The sequence below is a fragment of the Metarhizium acridum genome (assembly GCF_019434415.1).
Source record: "Metarhizium acridum strain ARSEF 324 chromosome Unknown scaffold_13, whole genome shotgun sequence".
Lineage (NCBI taxonomy): Eukaryota > Fungi > Ascomycota > Sordariomycetes > Hypocreales > Clavicipitaceae > Metarhizium > Metarhizium acridum.
The window spans coordinates 2,068,875-2,087,339 of NW_027094016.1; the positions used below are offsets into that span (position 1 = coordinate 2,068,875).

An 18,465-nucleotide genomic window follows, 5' to 3' on the forward strand; every position below is an offset into this window, starting at 1 on the left:
GGAACTAGTAGCAACGGCGTAGTTTTTTTCGTCAAATTCCAGAGAGCCATGATATTGATACATGTATTTCGAGGGTATCTGCTTTATTTCAAATCTAGTACTAATACAAAACGAACCACCCCTCCAAAAGCTACCCGTCCCCTATTAATCTGAATCATGATCCTTACTCGTATCTTTATCAGACTTCTTGAATTTCTCCTTGCCCGTCTTGAGGGACGCTTCCACCACGCGCCCGTCAAAGCTTCTCCCGTGCATAAGCTTAATACACGCCGCAGCCGACTCTGTATCCTTGAACCTCACCGACACAACACCATCTTCTTCTTGATCGTACAACACAACACTCGTCACCGTACCCAACTTGGCACACTCATCTCGAATGTCCTCCTTTATCTCCAGCAAGGCGGCAGGGTCCTCATCCAACTCCTCAAGCGTAAACATGTGGCGCAGGATAACCGTCCTGTCCTTCTTTGAATTGGACTGCGTCATGGCTGGGTAAGGATCGTCGTCGTCCCAATCCGCCAACTTGGCGTCGAGTTTTTGCGTCTTCTTGATGATTTTCTGGCGGTCGCGATCGCTTCTCTGTGGCCGCTTGTCTTGCTGCCCGCCGTTGCTACCACCGCCCGGAGTTCCGTCCGCTTCGTACTGAACCTTTTTGTAACTTGAATCTGCAGCCTGGACTCGCATTCTGCCTTCTCGTGTCCCCGTGGCAGTCACGCGAAAATCCGTGTCGTCTAGCAGCATAATTGCCATCTCTACGCTTTGTGGTTTGAAAAACACAATCAATGCGTCACCCTTGAAGTTCCCCGACTCATCTGAGTACAACTTGATCCTCGGCGCACCGCTATCAATCTCCTCGGCAATGACACCTCCCTTGCGCGAGAACAAATCGTGGACTTCGGACACCGTTGCATCAAGAGGCAAGCCGGTGACATAGACGGCCGTGTTTTCTCGCGGCCGTGGAGGCGCTTTTTGCTTCTTATTCGGACGTGCCGGTGGTGTTTCGTTGCTTCCCTGGTAATATGTGACTGTCAGGTTATGCCATTATTTCATTCTCATGGACGTAGAGGCGGCGATATCACGATGTGGTGCTGCAGCTAACAAGGGCTCACCTCGGACCCGTTCTCCGTCTCAAAATGTCTCTTCCTTGCACCGCCTTGTAATTCTTGTGCCGGCGAGTCTTGTCCATAGCTGTGCCCCTCGTGATCTAGCGGTTCCTCCTCCGCAGGCACCCATCGCTTCAGATCTGCATCAAACTCGAACTCGGTGCCGTCGTCGTGAACAGCGATGAACTTGTTGTCGAGTCGTGAAAACGATATCCGGTCGTCGGCGTCGAACTCCTGGATATCGGTCGGGAATGGCAAGTCCATTTTCGCTGCTCTACCCTCGCAATCGACAAAGCATGGAATGTCGAAAAAGAGGTGCTCGCTCGCGCCGAGGGCGGTGCCAGCTTTCCTGGACAGCTTGCCGTCTGTACGTCAGACCCACGAGTCGTACGTGGGGCCAGCATTTTGGGATTGTGGCAATCACAGTCACTCGCTGGGACATTATTTTTATTTAGCAATGTCAGCTTAATAAACTTAAAAACAGCATTTCTAATGTATATCCCCGTTTCATAGGTGTGTTCTTGGTATTTAGCATGTCCAATTTCTTTTGCAGGCCTGTCTTGTCCAAGTCTTGCGTATGCAAATAGCGGTATTCTACATGCCACGCTCAGGTACACTACATGGACGTGTGTCCCGTTTTTTCAACCGCACCTCGGCTTTTCAAGGACTCTAAGTGATTTGTTCACTGCCTCCGCTCTTGAACAGTCTTTCTAACGCCGTCTACAAAAACCTTGACTGCCTGACCTCCTCCCAGCGGCATTCCGCTGCCCTGCATGTAGCCACCGTTCTCAACACTAATGCCAAGGGCATCCGCAACCAAGGGAAGTCCACCATCTCTCAACGCCATGGTTAGAACCCCCAGGGCCTGATTAAGCTGTGGGCTTCTCAAAACTCTCTTCAATAAGCTTCGTTTGTCGTCAAACGAGAGTGATGCCTTGGCTGCCTCAATGGCATCCGCTGATGGTTCCCCCTGGCTTTCTTCTGCAGCAGCTGTTCCATTGGCAAGGACAATGACAGACGGGGGCAGAAAGCTCAACAAAGAATCAATGTATTCAGGTGCTGCGCTGTCGATCACTGGCACGGTGATTGCGGTGGGCAAAAGATGGTTGAGGTGAGGATATGGCACGTCCGACTGTTGCTGGTGTCCCCCCGAAAGTCCTTGCTGGCCTCTCAATGATTCCAGAAAGTTTCTCACGGCTGCTGCGGCGTCTGGTGCTGACGAGGAAGCCCTAGAGGCTGGTCAGCTTAAAATCACGAGATCGCCCAATCAACCAGTACATGCTGATGTATCATCTGTTTAGCTTTCTTCTGCTGCGACATGCAAGGCTCTAGTAGTAATACAGTCACTGGGACGGACATTTATTGTGTACCCTTTTCCGCTCTTCCCGACACCACATAGCTTGCAACGGCCAAAAAGTGAAAAAATAAAGAATAAAAATAATGACAGCAGCCCCTTCGGGGGAAAACCGCCTTGCAATGGGGGATGACCTACGCTCTGGCACCATCAGCTCCACCCTCTCTTGACTCTTCGCCCTCTTCTCTGACGTCTCCTCCAGTGGCATCAGGGCCGGCCCCGCCGCTCCCGCTACCATGATGGGCATGTTGACCACGCGTGCCTTCGACATCCTCCATAGTCTCGTCATCGTCATCGTCTCGATCGTCGACGTTTCGGACAGAAGCCAGCTCGCTCGTCACATTAACCTCTTCACCCTGTAGCAGTCTGTTCACAATGTCACCAATCTTACGATCTCTGGGGCTAAACCAGCTGGGGTCCCCGTCGCGACTTTGTGGTTTTGACTGCATCCAGAACAGGTAGCGCTGAGACGAAGATGCGAACTTGAGAACAAAAATACGGCCATTCGTCTTTGCGGTGGGTTCGGAATGTGCATTGTGTTCGTAAGGGACAAAGCTGCCATCAGTTGGCACCATGACTAGATCAAGTTCCGGTTCATCGAGAGACTGATCGCGTTTGCGCCAACAAAAATGTATCAGGTCTTGCAGGTGTTAGAATCAATTGTCATCAGCCTAAAAAAAGATTGGAAGAGCGTACCATCTTCAGAATATAAGTAGAGATATCCAGGCTGAGGCTGAGGCTTAACCTTGAGAGGCCGCGATGAGCCGTCCTATGAAGATGAGATGTCAGTGAGAAACGAGGTCAAACTAGCACGGAGACAGTGTAACGGCAATGTAAGGACAAGAGTGACGTACGTCAACCTCGCATTGGCCGGCCTTGAAGGTGATGATGGGCGCAATAGGCATTTTGTCTCGCTCTGGCAAAAAGTCCAGTTGGGTCCGTGTCAAAGAGTTGCGTTAGGAATCGAGAGCTGAACGACTGTAAGAACCCGAGAATGAGAATGCAAACGAAGCTTGCACACTACTCGAGGCGATAGGCTGCCAGAGCTCTTACGTCGAGCGCAGTGGCGCTGCGCGCTCAAGTGGTGACGGTGGTCCACGGCCCGACGCTTTCTCCGCTCATTTGTCCTAAGTTGGCCAGGGATCCACTACATTGAGCTGGGGACAAATTAGATAAAATTTCTAGCCACTCCATTCTGTTTTCTTCGACCTGCACCTCTTTTTTTTTTAAAAAAAAGGGGAAAGAAAAGACATGTAGCCGCAATGGCGCAGCATCAATTGCCTACATTTGTAGCTTGTGGGATACGTTTATTGTGTCCACCCTGGTTGGAGCTTTGGGTTTATGCTCAGCCTGCAAGCTCAATTGTTTCTTAAATGTAAGTTTCTACCATTTTCCGACTACGCTTGACATTACTTCCTCCACGATGGCAAGTTGCCAAGACTTTGATGATGAGAAAAATTGGTCCGTGTTTCGGAGGCGGACTCAAGACCCGCCGACTGACGAAATCACAAGCATTTATGCATCTCTGAACACTGTCCGTTCGCTCATATTTGTCCCGAGTTTCGATGCCAACAAGCTTGCTAACTGACATTTTCAGTGACAGATTCCGTCGGCATTGATTTAGACATGGCTCGTAGTATTGCGATGCACAAAGCTCGTTCGCCAAGAATGACTCTTTCCATCCTAGAGGGAGAAAAAGAAAGCATTCTGAGCTCAAGTCCCGGCCTATATGCGCAAGCCACTCCCTGTACGTCGAGCTGTTGTAGATTGTAGTTAGCATTGGAATGGTGTGAACAAATTGAAATGTGGCTATCTTTGCCTGGCGGTCTGATCATCTCATCTCGGGAGATGACTTGGTAAACAAAGGTATTTATTATCCAGTCATATGAGCACTGTTCACTTTCCACTTTCCCATCTGGACTTCGTACTCCGTACTATTTGGTTCCATATTGTCGTTTTGCATCATTTGAGGCGACTAGCGCAGCCAGAGACATTATCACTGTGCTGAAACCAGCCGGCATGCGGTTTCACGACTGCACACCAAGTATTGCGATTGCCTGCTGCACGGTGCCTACCAGGTAGGTAGGTATCTTTGGTTTCAATGTTCTTCACGCCGCCTATACTGAAAGAAATTGGAGGTCCAGATGTCCCCATCTCCAAGCACCGGCAGGCAATTTTGCTCCGGCGGGGCAGGCAGCCAGGGCCAACCGCCAATCCTCTCAACTGGTGCTAGCCAAGCTCGCTACTCCGTTCATTGTATTACTTGGTGATCTAGCGGGGTAGGGCAACCTCTGTGCTCCCACCTGGACCGCGTCCGTCACTTGAGTCGCGTCCATCTCAAGACGACCGCCACCCTTGGCCTCTTCTTTGTTAAGGAAATTCGCGGAAATTTTGTCCCAGCCAAGAAAGGACAGAAATCTCTTTTTCCAACATGTACGGAGACATGGGAGTGAAATTGGTACGTAGATTCGAGAGAACGCATCCCGCAACTATTCCTCGGAACTAACTCAATGGCCAGGTTCAACACGCCAAAAGGACGCAGAACCTCGCCCACCTACCGCCATATCAAGCCGAGCTCGTTCGTGCGGTGACAAGAGAAGTTAGAGATCTCGACAAAGACGTCAAGGACCTTCTTGAACCATTCCAGGGCTCCTTCGACCCGTCCGCAGATCAAGCCGTTGCTTGCACCCTGCTCGTGAACCATTTGTCAATGCGACGCAACAAACGCTGCCTGTTGGCATACCACAGAACACGGACCGACAAGCTGGAAGAGCTTGTGTGGAACGGGTCAGACGTTGTTGATCTCTCCGGGCAGCAACTACGCGACTCAAATGCTGCATCAAACGGCGCGCCTGCAGCTGGGGATGCTTCGACGAGCAGTCTCAGCCCCCAAGAAGAAGAATACGTGCGGCAATATAGTGATTTACTGGCTGCTTACAAGGGCCAATGGACGGATATCGACTTGACTGGCAGTTTGGAACCGCCGCGGGATTTGTTCATCGACGTGCGAGTGCTCAAGGATGCTGGTGAGATCCAGACGGAGTATGGGTATGTAGGAAGCATGGTTCTGGGCCACGAAGGCGAACTGACAACGACACTAGTGCTATTACATTGACGAAAAACAGCCAGTTCTATGTTCGGCAAGGCGATGTGGAGCGGTTGATTGCTCAGGGATATCTCCAGAAACTCGGCTGATGTGCCTGTTTCTGTTGATTCATCAGCACTGATACAGTGCCGCATGATGTCTTCACAGACCACTATGCAGAATCTTTTCAAGGAGACGACGTGAGGTGGCCCTCCGCCGATCAAGCCAGGGCGATGGGGAGTTTGTTCTTGTGAAGACCACAGCATGGTCATCACCACTACACCAAGAAGCCAGCTCCTGGTAGGCTATACCCCTGGAGTACTGATGACAGTCAAATGCAGCCCGGACACTGCCGCATTGGCATGGAGCAGTGTGGCTCTGCCCCAATAATAGCAACGGAGCCCCAACCCGTTACCCATGGGCGGGCGTTGGGCTGAGACGTCAATATCACGACATTGCAAGTACGGGTGTCAAAACTGGTTCCTGCTGGTGACATGGCTCCAGCCATTGGTTTAAAGATTCTTCCAAGTCACTTGCCAATGGATGAAGCGACTTGGTCATTACCTCCTGTTGCAGGCGGTCAAGGAACCTTCTACGGATACATCTGCAGGTCGACTGTTGCTATTAGGATACAGCAAGGCTGTGCGTTACTGCGACAGCCGCCCTGTCGCCTAGCTACTGAACCTTGATGGGAGTGCCAAAATTCGTTCTTCTCGACAACAACGCACAGAGTTTACAGCAACGAATCAATCCATCAAAGTGGTCTCTGCAAAAGTCCGAATGACAGAAACTACACTCCGTACGGGCCGGAAGTCAACGGGGATAGTGGAATTTTCCCGCTGCCGTCCACGCCGCCTGACCGGCCCTTTTACCCAAATAGGCGGTGTTTGATTACAACATAGTCTCCGTGCCTCGGCATCGAGCATCAAACACTGACCCATCATCCGTGAAGCGTCCACTTACTTACCTTGAATTCTCTGGCAACCCACCGAGCCCACTTACTAAGTGATCTATGTATTGTTGGGAACCCGATCCTAGCTCAGAACTAACAAATAAGTATAATTGCGCGAGCCAAGGGATGAAAAATTGTTGAGATTGGGGATGACGAAACACTAGGGAAACATGCGAATTCGTTATGTGGTTTTTACTGACGTCTAAGCCTGACGCGTTCCCCACTGGTGACCTGAAGATACCAGGCGATGAGCACATATATATATACAAGTGAACGAGAGCCGACATGGTATGGGTTTAGCACTTCAAGGGTACTGATAGAACCTCGAGCAACTGCCTGCCTTGGAAATCTTTCATAATACATATAGTTTCGTTCCCGTCTTGTATCTCTTACATGTTGCACCTTTATTTGCTTGGCGTCGCATCTTCGTTGGGTAATAATGACATACAAAGACCCCGTCTTCCCAGGGTTCACGTTGCTGTCCGATCAAGTATTCAGCCGACCCGGTGAAGCAATTGAAACCGAGGAGCAAAAGAAGCGCAGTGATATCAACCCAACCATCGTTCTGCTGTACGGCTGGGGAGATGGTCTCCCCAAACACGTCGCCAAATACGCCGACGGGTTCCGCGAACTCTTCCCTCACGCAACACAAATCGTCATCCTCTCGCCAATCTCCCGGGCCATGTTCTCCGACCTCCAAACGCGATCAGAACACATGGTCCCGGTCCTGAAAGCCCTTTCTAACAAGTCGACGACTCTCGACAACGAGCGAATTCTGGTCCACGCCAGTCCAACACAGGAGCCATCAACTACGCCGCCACGCTGAACTCTTACCAAGAGGTTTACGGCAAGCCCCTACCTCACCAGCTCCTCAGCCTGGACTCGACGCCCGGCAGCGTATATTGGTCATGGTCAAACGTCTTGCGCTGGTCGCGGGCAATGGCTCTCGGAACGGCGGCCCGGTTCCCCTGGCCGTTTGCTGTGACGCAGTCCATCTGGGCGGCGTTTCTGTGCGTGAATTCGGTATATGCGTGGACGATTGGACGAGAAAGCGCGGGTGCGTGGAGCGTCAAGGCTGTGAACAATGAAAAGTATGAGGCGGCAGATGCGAGCAGACTGTACCTGTACAGCAAGGAGGATGATCTTATCGGGTGGGAGGACATTGAGTCGAATATTGCCGAGTCGAGGGCCTTGGGGAGAAAGGCTGATACGGAGATATTTGATGGGAGTGGACACGTGGAACATATGAGGAAGTTTCCCAAGAAATATTGGGCCGCTATTCAGAGGGCTTGGCAAAAGACTATGTAGAAACAGTGGCTGGGATATACTATGGCATGGGGACTGGCGTTTGGGATATGAAGATGGACAGCAAATAACAGATGTGGCTTGAAATGAAGTGGGTTTTGGAGTAAGGGTATAGAATAGAATGTCACTTCCGATTCGGTGGAATTGTTTTGGGGCACAAGTATAATATTCTTGTCGACGGTGAATGTGTAGGAGTTATTGGATATGATGGTTTGGGAGTGTCTGATTGGCATAAGTTGAAATAGCTTGTGTAGTTGAGCCTGACATGACGACGCTTGGCCGCAGGAACATCTGAACGCTGAGAAGGAAGGTAGTTGACGGGTATTATGATTTGGTTGGCAATTGAATGCTGCGCTTTGGCTTGACGCAGAGCAGAGGTCCGAGCTGCATGGCGTTGATGACGGACTGGCAAATAATCATTTGCCGTTCCCGCGAAAGCCGACATCTGGATCGTTGCAGATACGGGATTGATGGAAAGCATTTACTCCGTAGTTTACTCCGTATGCTCGAGTACGTAGGCCACGCTGTATCACGCTTGGTCGGCCAATCAAGAAGGACTTGGCAAATGAGGGGATGTCGGTTTCAATGTCGACGAGTTGAAAGCCCCCTTGCAAGTCGACAGCGCATGCAGCAGTTCCAATAGAGACAAATCGGCTGAATATGATTGGCTGCAGCATGGCGCGGGTAGCAGAAAAACATGAGACACTCACCACTCGCTTGCATCGACGGAGTGTCTCTTGTTTTCTTTCACCCCCTTGCCCGGATAGCGGTTCAGCGGGGCCGGAGGTTCGATTACAGGGGCTGCGGTGCCTACTACGTACGTGTTACTCCCGAGTCCTGCCCACTGGTGGTACGGTTGGGGCCGCACACATGCATGCAGGTTGGCAGTTGACCAGCGCTGACCAAGGACTTGATCAAACGGTCTTCAATTGCAGATTATCTTGAATTGAATTGGGCCAAACGCGGACATCCGCATCGTTGGCTGTTACAACTACGTACTGCTATTGATTTACTTGGCAACTCTCCATCTTGATCGGTATACAACAGCGTTGCGCTGCGGCATCTCATCCCTGCTCCATCTGCATTACGCTATCATCGCCCTTTTCGACGTCACTCCCTCCTCATCCCTTGTCCGACACCATTACCACTCCCAACTTCTGTCACGATAGCTGCAGTCGCTCGTCAACCCGTCTCGCCGTCTCCATAGACCGGCGGACACACTACCATTGTCCTACCACTGTCACCAATCCTCAATCCATCTTTTGCCGCTCTCATCCCCGTCCCAATCCGTCCATCCACACGCAACAATCCACACGCAGATAAAGGTGTCAAACTGGTCTCCAAGGTGGAGCTATGGCTTCCCGCTAGACTACTGGACGGACTCTTCCAGCTCGATAACACGAATTGATGGCTCTTGTCGCCTCCATGAGTGCGTAGTAAATGCTTTCTGCTCCTGTTGTGTTCCATGTGCAGAGCTATCCGCTTGTGCTTTTTGACCTTCACCCTCTGTCCGACTACGCCCATGCGACGCCGGTAGCTGATCGCATCGACGGCACACGTGGGGGAGCCGCTTGCCCCAGTCTCAAGCCATGTCTACTTCCATTCTCAGTTTCTCACCTTGGAGGAGCAGGTCCTCCAGCTTCTCCTCGCAGATAGCCCGCCAGCAGTCCTCTCACGACGATGTGGCGGAAGCTGCAACCTCCCACGACGACTCCGCCCAACGCTTGTCTTCTTCTGCAGGATCACCAAAGGCGTATCGGGAACCAATTCGATCCTATCTCCATACTTCAGTTCGAGGACAGCTGCGTACGTCCCACCTCAACCGCAATACTGACCGTCGTGATAAGCGCTTTGCCAACTAACTCGCGACAGCTCCCGTCGACAGCGAGCAAAATGCCCGAACCGTCCGTGAAGATACTGCCGAGCTAGCTAGCTACCTGTTGTCCGATGGCACCGCTCCTAGGCGGCCATCATTCTTGCAGCGGAACAGAGCGTCGGCACAGGATCTTTTTCAACAGGCTCAGGATGGACGCAAGCGAGCCGAAGACGATGCTGCTGCTTCTGGCACCATCCCAGAAGTATCAGAGCCGGCGTCTCCTGAGGAGCGGGACGCAGACACTGCGGTGGACATTGCGGTTGAGGAAACAGGACCTTCAATGTTGTCCAATCTTCTGAGAAGATCGCCACCGCATTCTGTCGCTGCCGACGCTCCTATTTCAACCGAGCCGCCAGCCGTCGAGTCGAGACAGCGACGGAAAGCTTCAGAAGATGAGTATGACCAGCCCAGACGGCCCGAGCAAACTCCTGCCGCCAACGAACAGACGCCTCTTCTAGGTCATGTGTCGGATGAAAGCGACGATACTATTGGCGATCTCGAGGGACAAAAAGATACTCAGCTCAGGAAATGGTATGCCGGATTTGTCGAGAAGGGACAGAAACTTGAGGGCCATGTTTCGCACGTAGTCAAGATGGCAGTAAACCCTCATCGATGGGATCGCAAGGCTTTGTGGCATAACATGGTTGTGGAACCAGTCTCGTGCCTTCCGGCTGTTACTGTTGGGCTCTTGCTCAATATCCTAGATGCCCTATCCTACGGTAAGTTGTTGTAGAGCCAATTTGAAAAATTGTGAACTTCCATCGCTTACTCCCTGCCAGGAATGATTCTATTCCCTCTTGGGAAGCAGTTATTTTCGCATTTGGGCTCTGCTGGTATCTCCATTTACTACGTCAGTACGATTGTGGCCCAAGTCACCTTCTCATCCGGCAGTATCTTCAGGGGAGCCATCGGGTCCGAACTGGTACGTTGAAGGCTCCTCGCGCATCCAGGCGCCTTGACTAACCAATGTACACCAGATCGAAGTTGTTCCCTTCTTTCATAATATGGCGCAAAAGATTATGGATAATGTAGGTGAAGACAGGCCTGATGCCGTTATCGCCACCACCATTGTCGCATACGCCGCGAGTTCCATCATGACGGGCCTAGTCTTTTATCTCATGGGTAAATTCAAGTTTGGCTACATGGTGGGTTTCATCCCCAGGCACATCCTCATCGGCTGCATTGGCGGTGTTGGCTGGTTCCTGATTGCCACTGGATTTGAGGTCTCGGCACGTTTGGATGGTCTTGAGTACAATCTGGATACTCTGAACAAGCTGACACGGTCCGACACTCTCCTTCTGTGGATCTTTCCGCTCGTGTTGGCTATTTTTCTGTTCTACGGGCAGTCCAAGATACGGTCCAAGTACTTCCTACCGCTTTTCATCCTAGCCATTCCACTGATATTCTACATCTTTGTCTTCTCGATTGACGCTTTGGAGGTGGATGCATTGCGTGACAACGGCTGGATATTTCAGGGGCCACCACAAGGGGAGCCTTGGTGGTACTTTTACACGCTGTACCGTAAGCTCAATTGGGAAACACATCTATTGCCCTTTTCGGTTTCAAGACCTTTGGCAGGCTAACTTTTGCTACATAGAGTTCAACTTGGTACATTGGGATGCTATTCTCGAGGTTGTGCCTGCAATGATGGCTTTGACCTTCTTCGGTATTCTCCACGTCCCCATCAACGTGCCCGCATTAGCTTTGAACACGGGAGAGGACAATGCAGATCTCGACAAGGAGCTCAAACTGCATGGCTACTCCAATATCCTGTCAGGATGTATGGGTAGTATCCAAAACTACCTTGTCTATGCCAACACTATCTTCTTTGTCCGGTCTGGCGGAGACAAGAGGCTTGCAGGTTACATTTTGGCCGTAGCCACGTTCGGCGTCATGATGATTGGGCCATCACTGATCGGCTTCATCCCAGTTATGATGGTGGGAACGCTCATTTTCGACCTGGGATTCGAACTTCTCCTAGAAGCAATCTGGCTTCCTCGTAAAAAGCTCAAGGTTGCCGAATACTTAACCGTCATCGTCATAGTTCTCGTCATGGGCATCCACGACTTTGTTGTTGGTATTGGAGTCGGAATCTTGTTGGCTTTTGTTTCGTTGATTATTCAGACCTCTCGAGTCTCGGCCGTCCGGGCATCATATGATGGTGGAATCGTTAGCTCGACAGTTCGTCGCAACCCATCACAGCACCACTACCTAAATCAGGTTGGCCAGCAGATCTACATCATGAAACTAACTGGATACCTCTTCTTTGGAACCATTGTCAGCGTTGAAGAAAAGATTCGAGCACTGCTAGATGACCACGCCTTCTCCAAAAAGCCCATCAAGTTCCTCATCCTAGACCTGTGGCACGTTACCGGACTGGACTACTCTGCTGGCGAAGCCTTCAACACAATCAGCCGTCGCCTCGACAAGAAGGGCGTCCTCTTTGTCCTCAGTGGAGTTGATGCAGAAAGCCAGTTGGGGCGAAATCTCCGCGCTGTCGGTCTGGATAACGACAAGGTCAACATGCTGCCCAACCTAAACTCGGCACTGGAAGGCTGCGAAAACGAGCTCCTCAAGACCCTGTACGCCAGACAAGAAGAACTCAACTCAGCCAAGAGAATCGCCACACCAAGTCTCGACGTCCCAACAGCGGCAAACTCATCATCCTTCTCATCTTTTGACCCGCCATTCAACTCACCCCGACAAACACACCTCGTCGAGGCCGCCCGCGAGGCCCTCACGAGTGTCGACATACCTCACGCCTCTAAATGGCAAAGCTTCAATGAGCCCCTTCGCCTGATGCTCCAAGTTTTCCAAGGCTTGAGTGGCAAGAATGAGGACTTTTGGTTCCAAGCAACATCCTACTTTAAGAGAAAAGAGTACCCCGCAGGGACAGTCCTATTCCGCCGCGGCGAGAAAGCAAACGGCTTCTATCTCGTGGAGCGGGGCATACTTCGCGCGGAGTACGACTTACCGCAGGGCTGGCTTTGCGAAAGCATAGTTGCTGGCACTACATGTGGCGAACTACCATTCTTCTCGGAGACGGAACGCACGGCGACGGCGGTGGTGGAGAGGGACTGTGTAGTGTGGCAAATGGATTGTGAGGCGTGGGATAAATTGCAAAAGGATCAGCCGAGTGTTGCAAGGGAGTTTTTGAGGATATCATTGAAGTTGACGAGCGAGCGGATGAGTTCTATCACGTCGTACATGCTAACTACAGCGGGGTGAGCGAGGTGTGTGTATGTATGTAGTTAGTATGTACCTGGGCATATATGTGGGTGGCTATTTGCATTTGGATAGCAGGTGTTTGAGCGTTTGGGCCAAATTGTATGATTTTGCATACATGTAATCATGTACAATTGACTATTACTGCACATGTTCTGCTCTTTAGCCGTCTGTGTGAAGTGGGTGAGATTGGTTCTTTGTGCTGATGGTTAGTAATCGAAATCACTGAATCGCCATGTAGGGTAGGTAGAGATAACGACCTTCGTTGCATCATCACATGCTCACATACATTGTATTTATATATGTATGTATCCTAGAACAAACTGAAGAGAATTCTTGAGTACATTGGCGAAGTTATGCTGCTTTTCTGTGTGTCTCATCCCGTCGTGGGCGCTTTGACGTACATCACGCCATTGTTGTTGCTATCAGATCCGCCAGTGCCACCCGCTGCCTACACCGTCGTCAACCTACGACCTCGATCTTGGGTCCATCATCATCTGCTATACAAAGCCGAGACAGAAGCACAATGCCCCAAAGCATCCGCTCCATACTAGGCAGGCCACGCGTCACAAAACCCAAACCTCGCTCCTCGTCCTCACAAACGGCCCAGTCCTCGTCTCCACGCAAGAAGAGGCCACCTCCGGAATCTCAAGACGATGCCCTCTTCCCCCTCAAGTTCGGCGACCTTGGCGCCGCACCGATCCTGACCCCCCAGGAGGAACTTGCCCTCCGCGACGTGCCACAGGCAATGCGGTACATCCGCTCACGCATGTTCTCGGCTGTTCCTGGATCCGGATTCACGTCCACCCGGACCGCCGAGGTGCTCAACTACCGGGTGTCCATCCCCCCACTCGTGACGACTGGCCATGTACACGCCGTGCTGACCAGCTCGCCGGGGAGGATTGAACGAGAAGTCGTGGAGTTGGTGGGCAAGGGGGTTCTACGAAAAGTACGGGTTGAGAGGAGGGGCGGGATGGGGGAGGCGCTCATTGAGGCGGGCGACTTGGACGAGATGCTGCGCAGGGCGGCGGCGTCGGGCGAGATATCAGACGCCGCGAGGGCCAAGTTTTGGCAAGTCTTGCAGGGCAACGCCGCCGCCCAGACGATCGAGCGAGAGGGCGACGGCGACCATGGCCTGACGGCCAGCCAGATGGACGAGCTGGTGAGGGCGGGCTTCCTGACGAGCTCGACTGCCGCGCCGGGGAGCACGCTGCATGTTCGGCCAGAGGACCGCACGACGCTGACGTCCATCCAGCACGTGTCTAGGTTTGCGTCCGGGACGGTTTCAGCCGTCGGCGGGCCAAACGCCATTCATCTCGCTGGGGGAGGAGGCGGCGCGCCTGCCCTGACGAGACGGGGCGGTGGCCTGGCCGCCTTTCGGATCGCGGTACCAGGACATGGGAGGTTTCTCAAGTTGGCGGACGGGGCGGTTGACTGGGTGCGCGAGGCGCTGGGCAAGACGAAATGGGGAGAGGGCCCCGAATCGTGGTTGAAGGAGAAGTTCGAGGGCAACGGACTGTATGGGACGAGGTGGAAAGAGTTTTGGGGCGTTGAGTGGGAGTGGGTGTTGGGTCAGGCAGTGGGATTGGGTGTCGTCGAGGTTTTTGAGACGGGCAGTGTAGGGAAAGGTGTGAGGGCGTTGGGTGGATGAAGGAGTTCCGTGATGGAAATGTTCCTTTTGGCGGGCGGATATCCTACGAGGAGGGGGAGCCGTATGATTCTAATCCCGGTATTATTGGAGATGATGTTGATGTGGGAGGACGCCCATGTCGCCCAGGTTCATGCAGGATGTCGATGCGTGTCTCACTTGTATCACTTGCAGAAGAAGAGCTAGCTACCTGTGTAGATATGGAACCCGTTGATCGGGTTTAGTACAATATTATGTATCTTTGTACCAGAAATCTTGCGCTACTTATTTGTTTGTCGATGTGGGATATTACCCTGTCGGCGGCGGTTGAGCGATGGATCTGAAGGTAGCTATGATATGCGAACACCGATATATTCACATTTTGGAAGTAATATGAGAAAACGAAAAAAAAGAAGAAAAAAAGCTCCCTTGAAAATCGGTGCATTCACGTCACGAACAGAGACCTTGAAGGGTTCGTGGGGTAAAAATATCCCAGGGAATTCACGGCGAATGTCCAGCCTCGTGTAAAAGCATGGCCTCTGTCTTGCAACGACAAAACAGCTGCCATCGATAGAGTGAAGACACGGACCTATATTTAGTCGAGAGGTGGTCTGATTTGGTGTGATTCGCAAAATTCAATGGCTTGGTATTCCGTTCTGGGCTGTCTCAAACAAGCACGCCGGTGATCATACCTATTGTCAATCGCCCATGCAGTCTCAAGGATCAGACGTTTCGTTACGGCAACCGGGGGAGACGCTGTTTTAGCCCGGGGGTTGGCTTTGTATACAGACTTTGGTGCAAATGGGAGCTCCACAGTCCATCTGCCCTCACGTCAAGAAATGGACAGGGAAGATGCATGTTGTTGATGGTGCTTGGGCGTTGCTGTTGTGTGATGATGGGTCTCGAATAATAAGTATTTGTCAGTGGTAGCTCTTTCTGCTGGTATGAGTTAGTGAGTGTGACTCAATGTAGCCTTAATAGAGTCACGAAGTCTTAAGCATGGGTGTGTGCAACGGAGAAGCGCCTTTGCTGCCTATAGGTGAGATGAGATTGGCGGGCGGTGAAATAGGCCATAGGATAGAAGATATGGAAAGGGCTGAACCGGTCATGAAGCGGGTAGATTTTGCTCGGCTGCATATGTATCCTGGCCTTGTACTATCGTCGACGGCACGTATGTGCATCCCGTGTACTCCGTACTTTTTAGTGGCGTGTTTCCCCCCTTCCTGTTTTGGGTTATAAACATGATTTATTAACGCAACATACTGAGAATTATGGAGTAGCCAAGTCGGGCTTTCGTACAGAGGACGTGCGCGCCGGCTGTCTCAAAACGTGCGCCGGGAAAGGTAGTCTGGACACTTAGATGGCGATGCTTGCCATTGCTTCTTGACCCACGATCCGATCTCACTGTTCCAAGTCTCCTAATCTTGCTGATTGTTCGCCTGCATATGCGCAGCATGCTCGGATGCGAAGGAGAAAGCATCAGCACCAACCCTTGCCTCACTTTCCGGCCCAACTGGGCTATTGGAATATAGCAAGTGGCGAAAGGAGGAAGACTAGTTGTCAAGGTTTGAAGACAGTATAATTCTGCCGATGCAGTTGACGCCACACCTGTAGCAACACTCTGTGATCATTTCGAAACCGAAACCCAAGGCAGAATAATTCTGTTAAATGGCTATTCGGCCGGGCCATTTGCTCCACGATGCCGTCTTGGCATCGCCATGTTTTGCATGGAGCAGGCTCACGTTGATTCCGACGGGACCATGTCCTAGTTCGTAGTTGGCGAAACTCAACATAGAGAGGCCTAGCCGAGTTCATAAAGATTAGCCAACTCTTTGTTTTCCCCGTTGAATGATACTACTTCCGTAACTGGCAAGCGACCACATCCGAGCGGCAATGTGCAGCATCCACCAAGGGGCAATCATCTTGCAAGTGAGCGCTGCACGCTCCCATGCCCACTGATATGAGGCGCCAGCTCTTGTTATGGGCGACGGCTTGTGACGAGGGTTGTCCGTACTTATCCTATAACAGTTAGAGAGTACGGAGTACATTGTTAATATTATAGTACAATGTGAGAAACTTGAGGCTGCAAAGCTAGCAACCCAGATATGACACTGGGGCCGCAACGGGCCACAGCAAACTAGTACTAGATTGGATCGTGGCCACCGGGCTAATTCTCGTCTCCAAGCGCGATTGGGGAGATTACACAAGATAGGTTTTCACTGGTTCGACTGAAATTAGTCAGAGAGAGCGTATCTGGTTAGGGTTGCAGAGAAGGGTTCAGCGCAGCGTCCGGCAATGCATGCTAACTTGAGATGGCAGGCCAACCGCCTGACAGTTGCACACTAAAACGTTGCGACCAAGGAAAACTAACAAAGTCAAATTTCCCTGTCCTCATTCTTGAGCTTGGACGTTTGGCGATGGATGGCTGTCGACTAGCCTAATACCCCTGCTGGCTTCACTGGGGAGAGTGATGTATCAAATTTGCCCATGTCGTTGGCCTTGGAGGGGCGGATCGGGTCGGATTGGCTTCTAAAGAAGAAAAGGGGGAATAAAGATGAGGCAAAATAAGTGTCAGCACTTTCAACGCATCAGCCAACCGGACCTTCAATAGCCGAATAACGCCGGAATGAGGCATGGCTGGGGTTTGGAGTACTCACGCATGATACTTCCTGATAGGCTCTGAAGCCCAGTTGACATCGGACAGAACATCAGAGCGTCGAGTAGTATGTTTGCCATTAATACAATGCCGCTGCAATGTTCTCTGCTCATGGGACGACCGATGGAGCGAGTGGAGGTCATGACTCATCAGCTCAGACCTTGGGAACGCGGGGAGGCGGCCTCTACGGCAGGAGCCAGGAACGACTGTGCCAAGCCTGCCTCTCCAGACTGGCTGTTGCTGGCAGCTTCTCCAAAGCCCCGAGGGCAAGAGCTACCAAGACCATTCAATACTCCGTAGTACTACTGTCTTTCTTAGGGAGTACCGAGTGCAATATTAATGCGTCAGGGCAAGGCATCGGCAATGGGCACTGGGCACCGTGTATCATATTCAAGTGTGACTAATGCGGAGAAACCTGCGCAAACCTCTCTCGCTCGTCCATGAGGTGGTATTGCATGAGAAGACGACCAAGATTACAAGAACAGCTGAGCCATGGGCAACATTGATAACATATGGTAGTTACACCCACACACACACACACACAAGTCCTCGCTTCATTTTGTACCCAAAACCACACCAGGGTGCCTCGTACGACGCCAAAAGCCACAAGATGAGTACTACATGTAGATCAGCAGCCGGCTCAGGGGTTTCTTGCTTGCACAAAATCTAGTGGCCAATTAAAGATATACCGTACTCTTATTAGATTGCAGGCACGCGGCAGTGAGTGATGTGTAGGAAATTACTCTTCTTGCCCTCTCTCCCACTGGGCGCCAGCAGGCCCATCCCTCGTGTCGCCAGTATTTCCAACAGTGTCAGAGAAGCCCTATCAACCTGGTGAACTGCACGACTTTCCCAGCTCGTGCTTGCTAGTATTACGAAGGACGCTTGCTGGGGACCAGTACGGAGGAGTTTACCTTATAAGCTACCGTTTGACCCGATCTGGAGCTGAGCTGCCTGCCGCGTAGTTATTGCCTTTATTTCGTAATGCCAGCAGTGTGCCTTATGATTCGGTAGAGCTGTCGAAAATGACGTGACTCGCATATGTATATCGATTGACCTTGGATAGCATGTACCCAGAAACTTGTACGGAGTCTAAAAGCTCGTTAATAGGCTGTCAAGGGCAAGACATGCAAACGAAAAAGCTTCAACCAACTTGTTGGCATGGTCTCTTGTGCCATGTCTGTTGGCCGCGTTTTCGGTCGAGAGTAAAGAAAAACAGTAACATTGGTACATAGTAGTAATACCAGTAGAGTGGCTCTCTCGACTCCGTTTCGGATGGACT

The 18,465-nt window shown here is 51.5% G+C and overlaps 8 protein-coding genes across 8 annotated transcripts; 5 read left to right on the plus strand and 3 right to left on the minus strand.

Moving 5' to 3' along the window:
* Positions 1-132: 132 nt before the first annotated feature.
* Positions 133-1,457, minus strand: J3458_003246 (uncharacterized protein). The gene is made up of 2 exons (XM_007815240.2): positions 1,110-1,457; positions 133-1,011 (listed from the first exon to the last, which is right to left on the minus strand). The coding sequence occupies exons 1-2, from the start codon at positions 1,365-1,367 to the stop codon at positions 145-147; spliced, it is 1,125 nt and encodes a 374-aa protein (XP_007813431.2). The 5' UTR covers positions 1,368-1,457; the 3' UTR covers positions 133-144.
* A 90-nt stretch (positions 1,458-1,547) lies between these two features.
* J3458_003247 (uncharacterized protein) lies at positions 1,548-3,486 on the minus strand. The gene is made up of 4 exons (XM_007815241.2): positions 3,312-3,486; positions 3,154-3,226; positions 2,596-3,097; positions 1,548-2,332 (listed from the first exon to the last, which is right to left on the minus strand). The coding sequence occupies exons 1-4, from the start codon at positions 3,360-3,362 to the stop codon at positions 1,786-1,788; spliced, it is 1,173 nt and encodes a 390-aa protein (XP_007813432.2). The 5' UTR covers positions 3,363-3,486; the 3' UTR covers positions 1,548-1,785.
* A 208-nt stretch (positions 3,487-3,694) lies between these two features.
* Positions 3,695-5,652, plus strand: PSF1_1 (DNA replication protein psf1; the record flags this gene model as incomplete). The annotated part of the gene is made up of 4 exons (XM_007815242.2): positions 3,695-3,832; positions 4,055-4,915; positions 4,976-5,505; positions 5,559-5,652. Exons 2-4 carry the CDS (start codon positions 4,889-4,891, stop codon positions 5,650-5,652), a joined length of 651 nt encoding a protein of 216 aa, XP_007813433.1. The 5' UTR covers positions 3,695-3,832; positions 4,055-4,888.
* J3458_022445 (uncharacterized protein) lies at positions 3,701-4,372 on the minus strand. The gene has a single exon (XM_066123027.1). The coding sequence runs from the start codon at positions 4,235-4,237 to the stop codon at positions 3,827-3,829; it is 411 nt and encodes a 136-aa protein (XP_065977443.1). The 5' UTR covers positions 4,238-4,372; the 3' UTR covers positions 3,701-3,826.
* Positions 5,653-6,933: 1,281 nt separating the features above from the next.
* On the plus strand, positions 6,934-7,320 carry J3458_003249 (uncharacterized protein; the record flags this gene model as incomplete). Its single annotated transcript, XM_007815243.2, has 1 exon — positions 6,934-7,320. The coding sequence occupies one exon, from the start codon at positions 6,934-6,936 to the stop codon at positions 7,318-7,320; it is 387 nt and encodes a 128-aa protein (XP_007813434.2).
* A 113-nt stretch (positions 7,321-7,433) lies between these two features.
* J3458_003250 (uncharacterized protein) lies at positions 7,434-7,802 on the plus strand (the record flags this gene model as incomplete). The annotated part of the gene is made up of 1 exon (XM_066117655.1): positions 7,434-7,802. One exon carries the CDS (start codon positions 7,434-7,436, stop codon positions 7,800-7,802), a length of 369 nt encoding a protein of 122 aa, XP_065977444.1.
* A 965-nt stretch (positions 7,803-8,767) lies between these two features.
* Positions 8,768-13,098, plus strand: J3458_003251 (uncharacterized protein). The gene is made up of 5 exons (XM_007815244.2): positions 8,768-9,605; positions 9,672-10,394; positions 10,455-10,597; positions 10,653-11,196; positions 11,273-13,098. The coding sequence occupies exons 1-5, from the start codon at positions 9,389-9,391 to the stop codon at positions 12,901-12,903; spliced, it is 3,258 nt and encodes a 1,085-aa protein (XP_007813435.2). The 5' UTR covers positions 8,768-9,388; the 3' UTR covers positions 12,904-13,098.
* A 77-nt stretch (positions 13,099-13,175) lies between these two features.
* Positions 13,176-14,798, plus strand: J3458_003252 (uncharacterized protein). Its single transcript, XM_007815245.2, has one exon. The coding sequence runs from the start codon at positions 13,427-13,429 to the stop codon at positions 14,549-14,551; it is 1,125 nt and encodes a 374-aa protein (XP_007813436.2). The 5' UTR covers positions 13,176-13,426; the 3' UTR covers positions 14,552-14,798.
* The last annotated feature ends 3,667 nt before the right edge of the window (positions 14,799-18,465 follow it).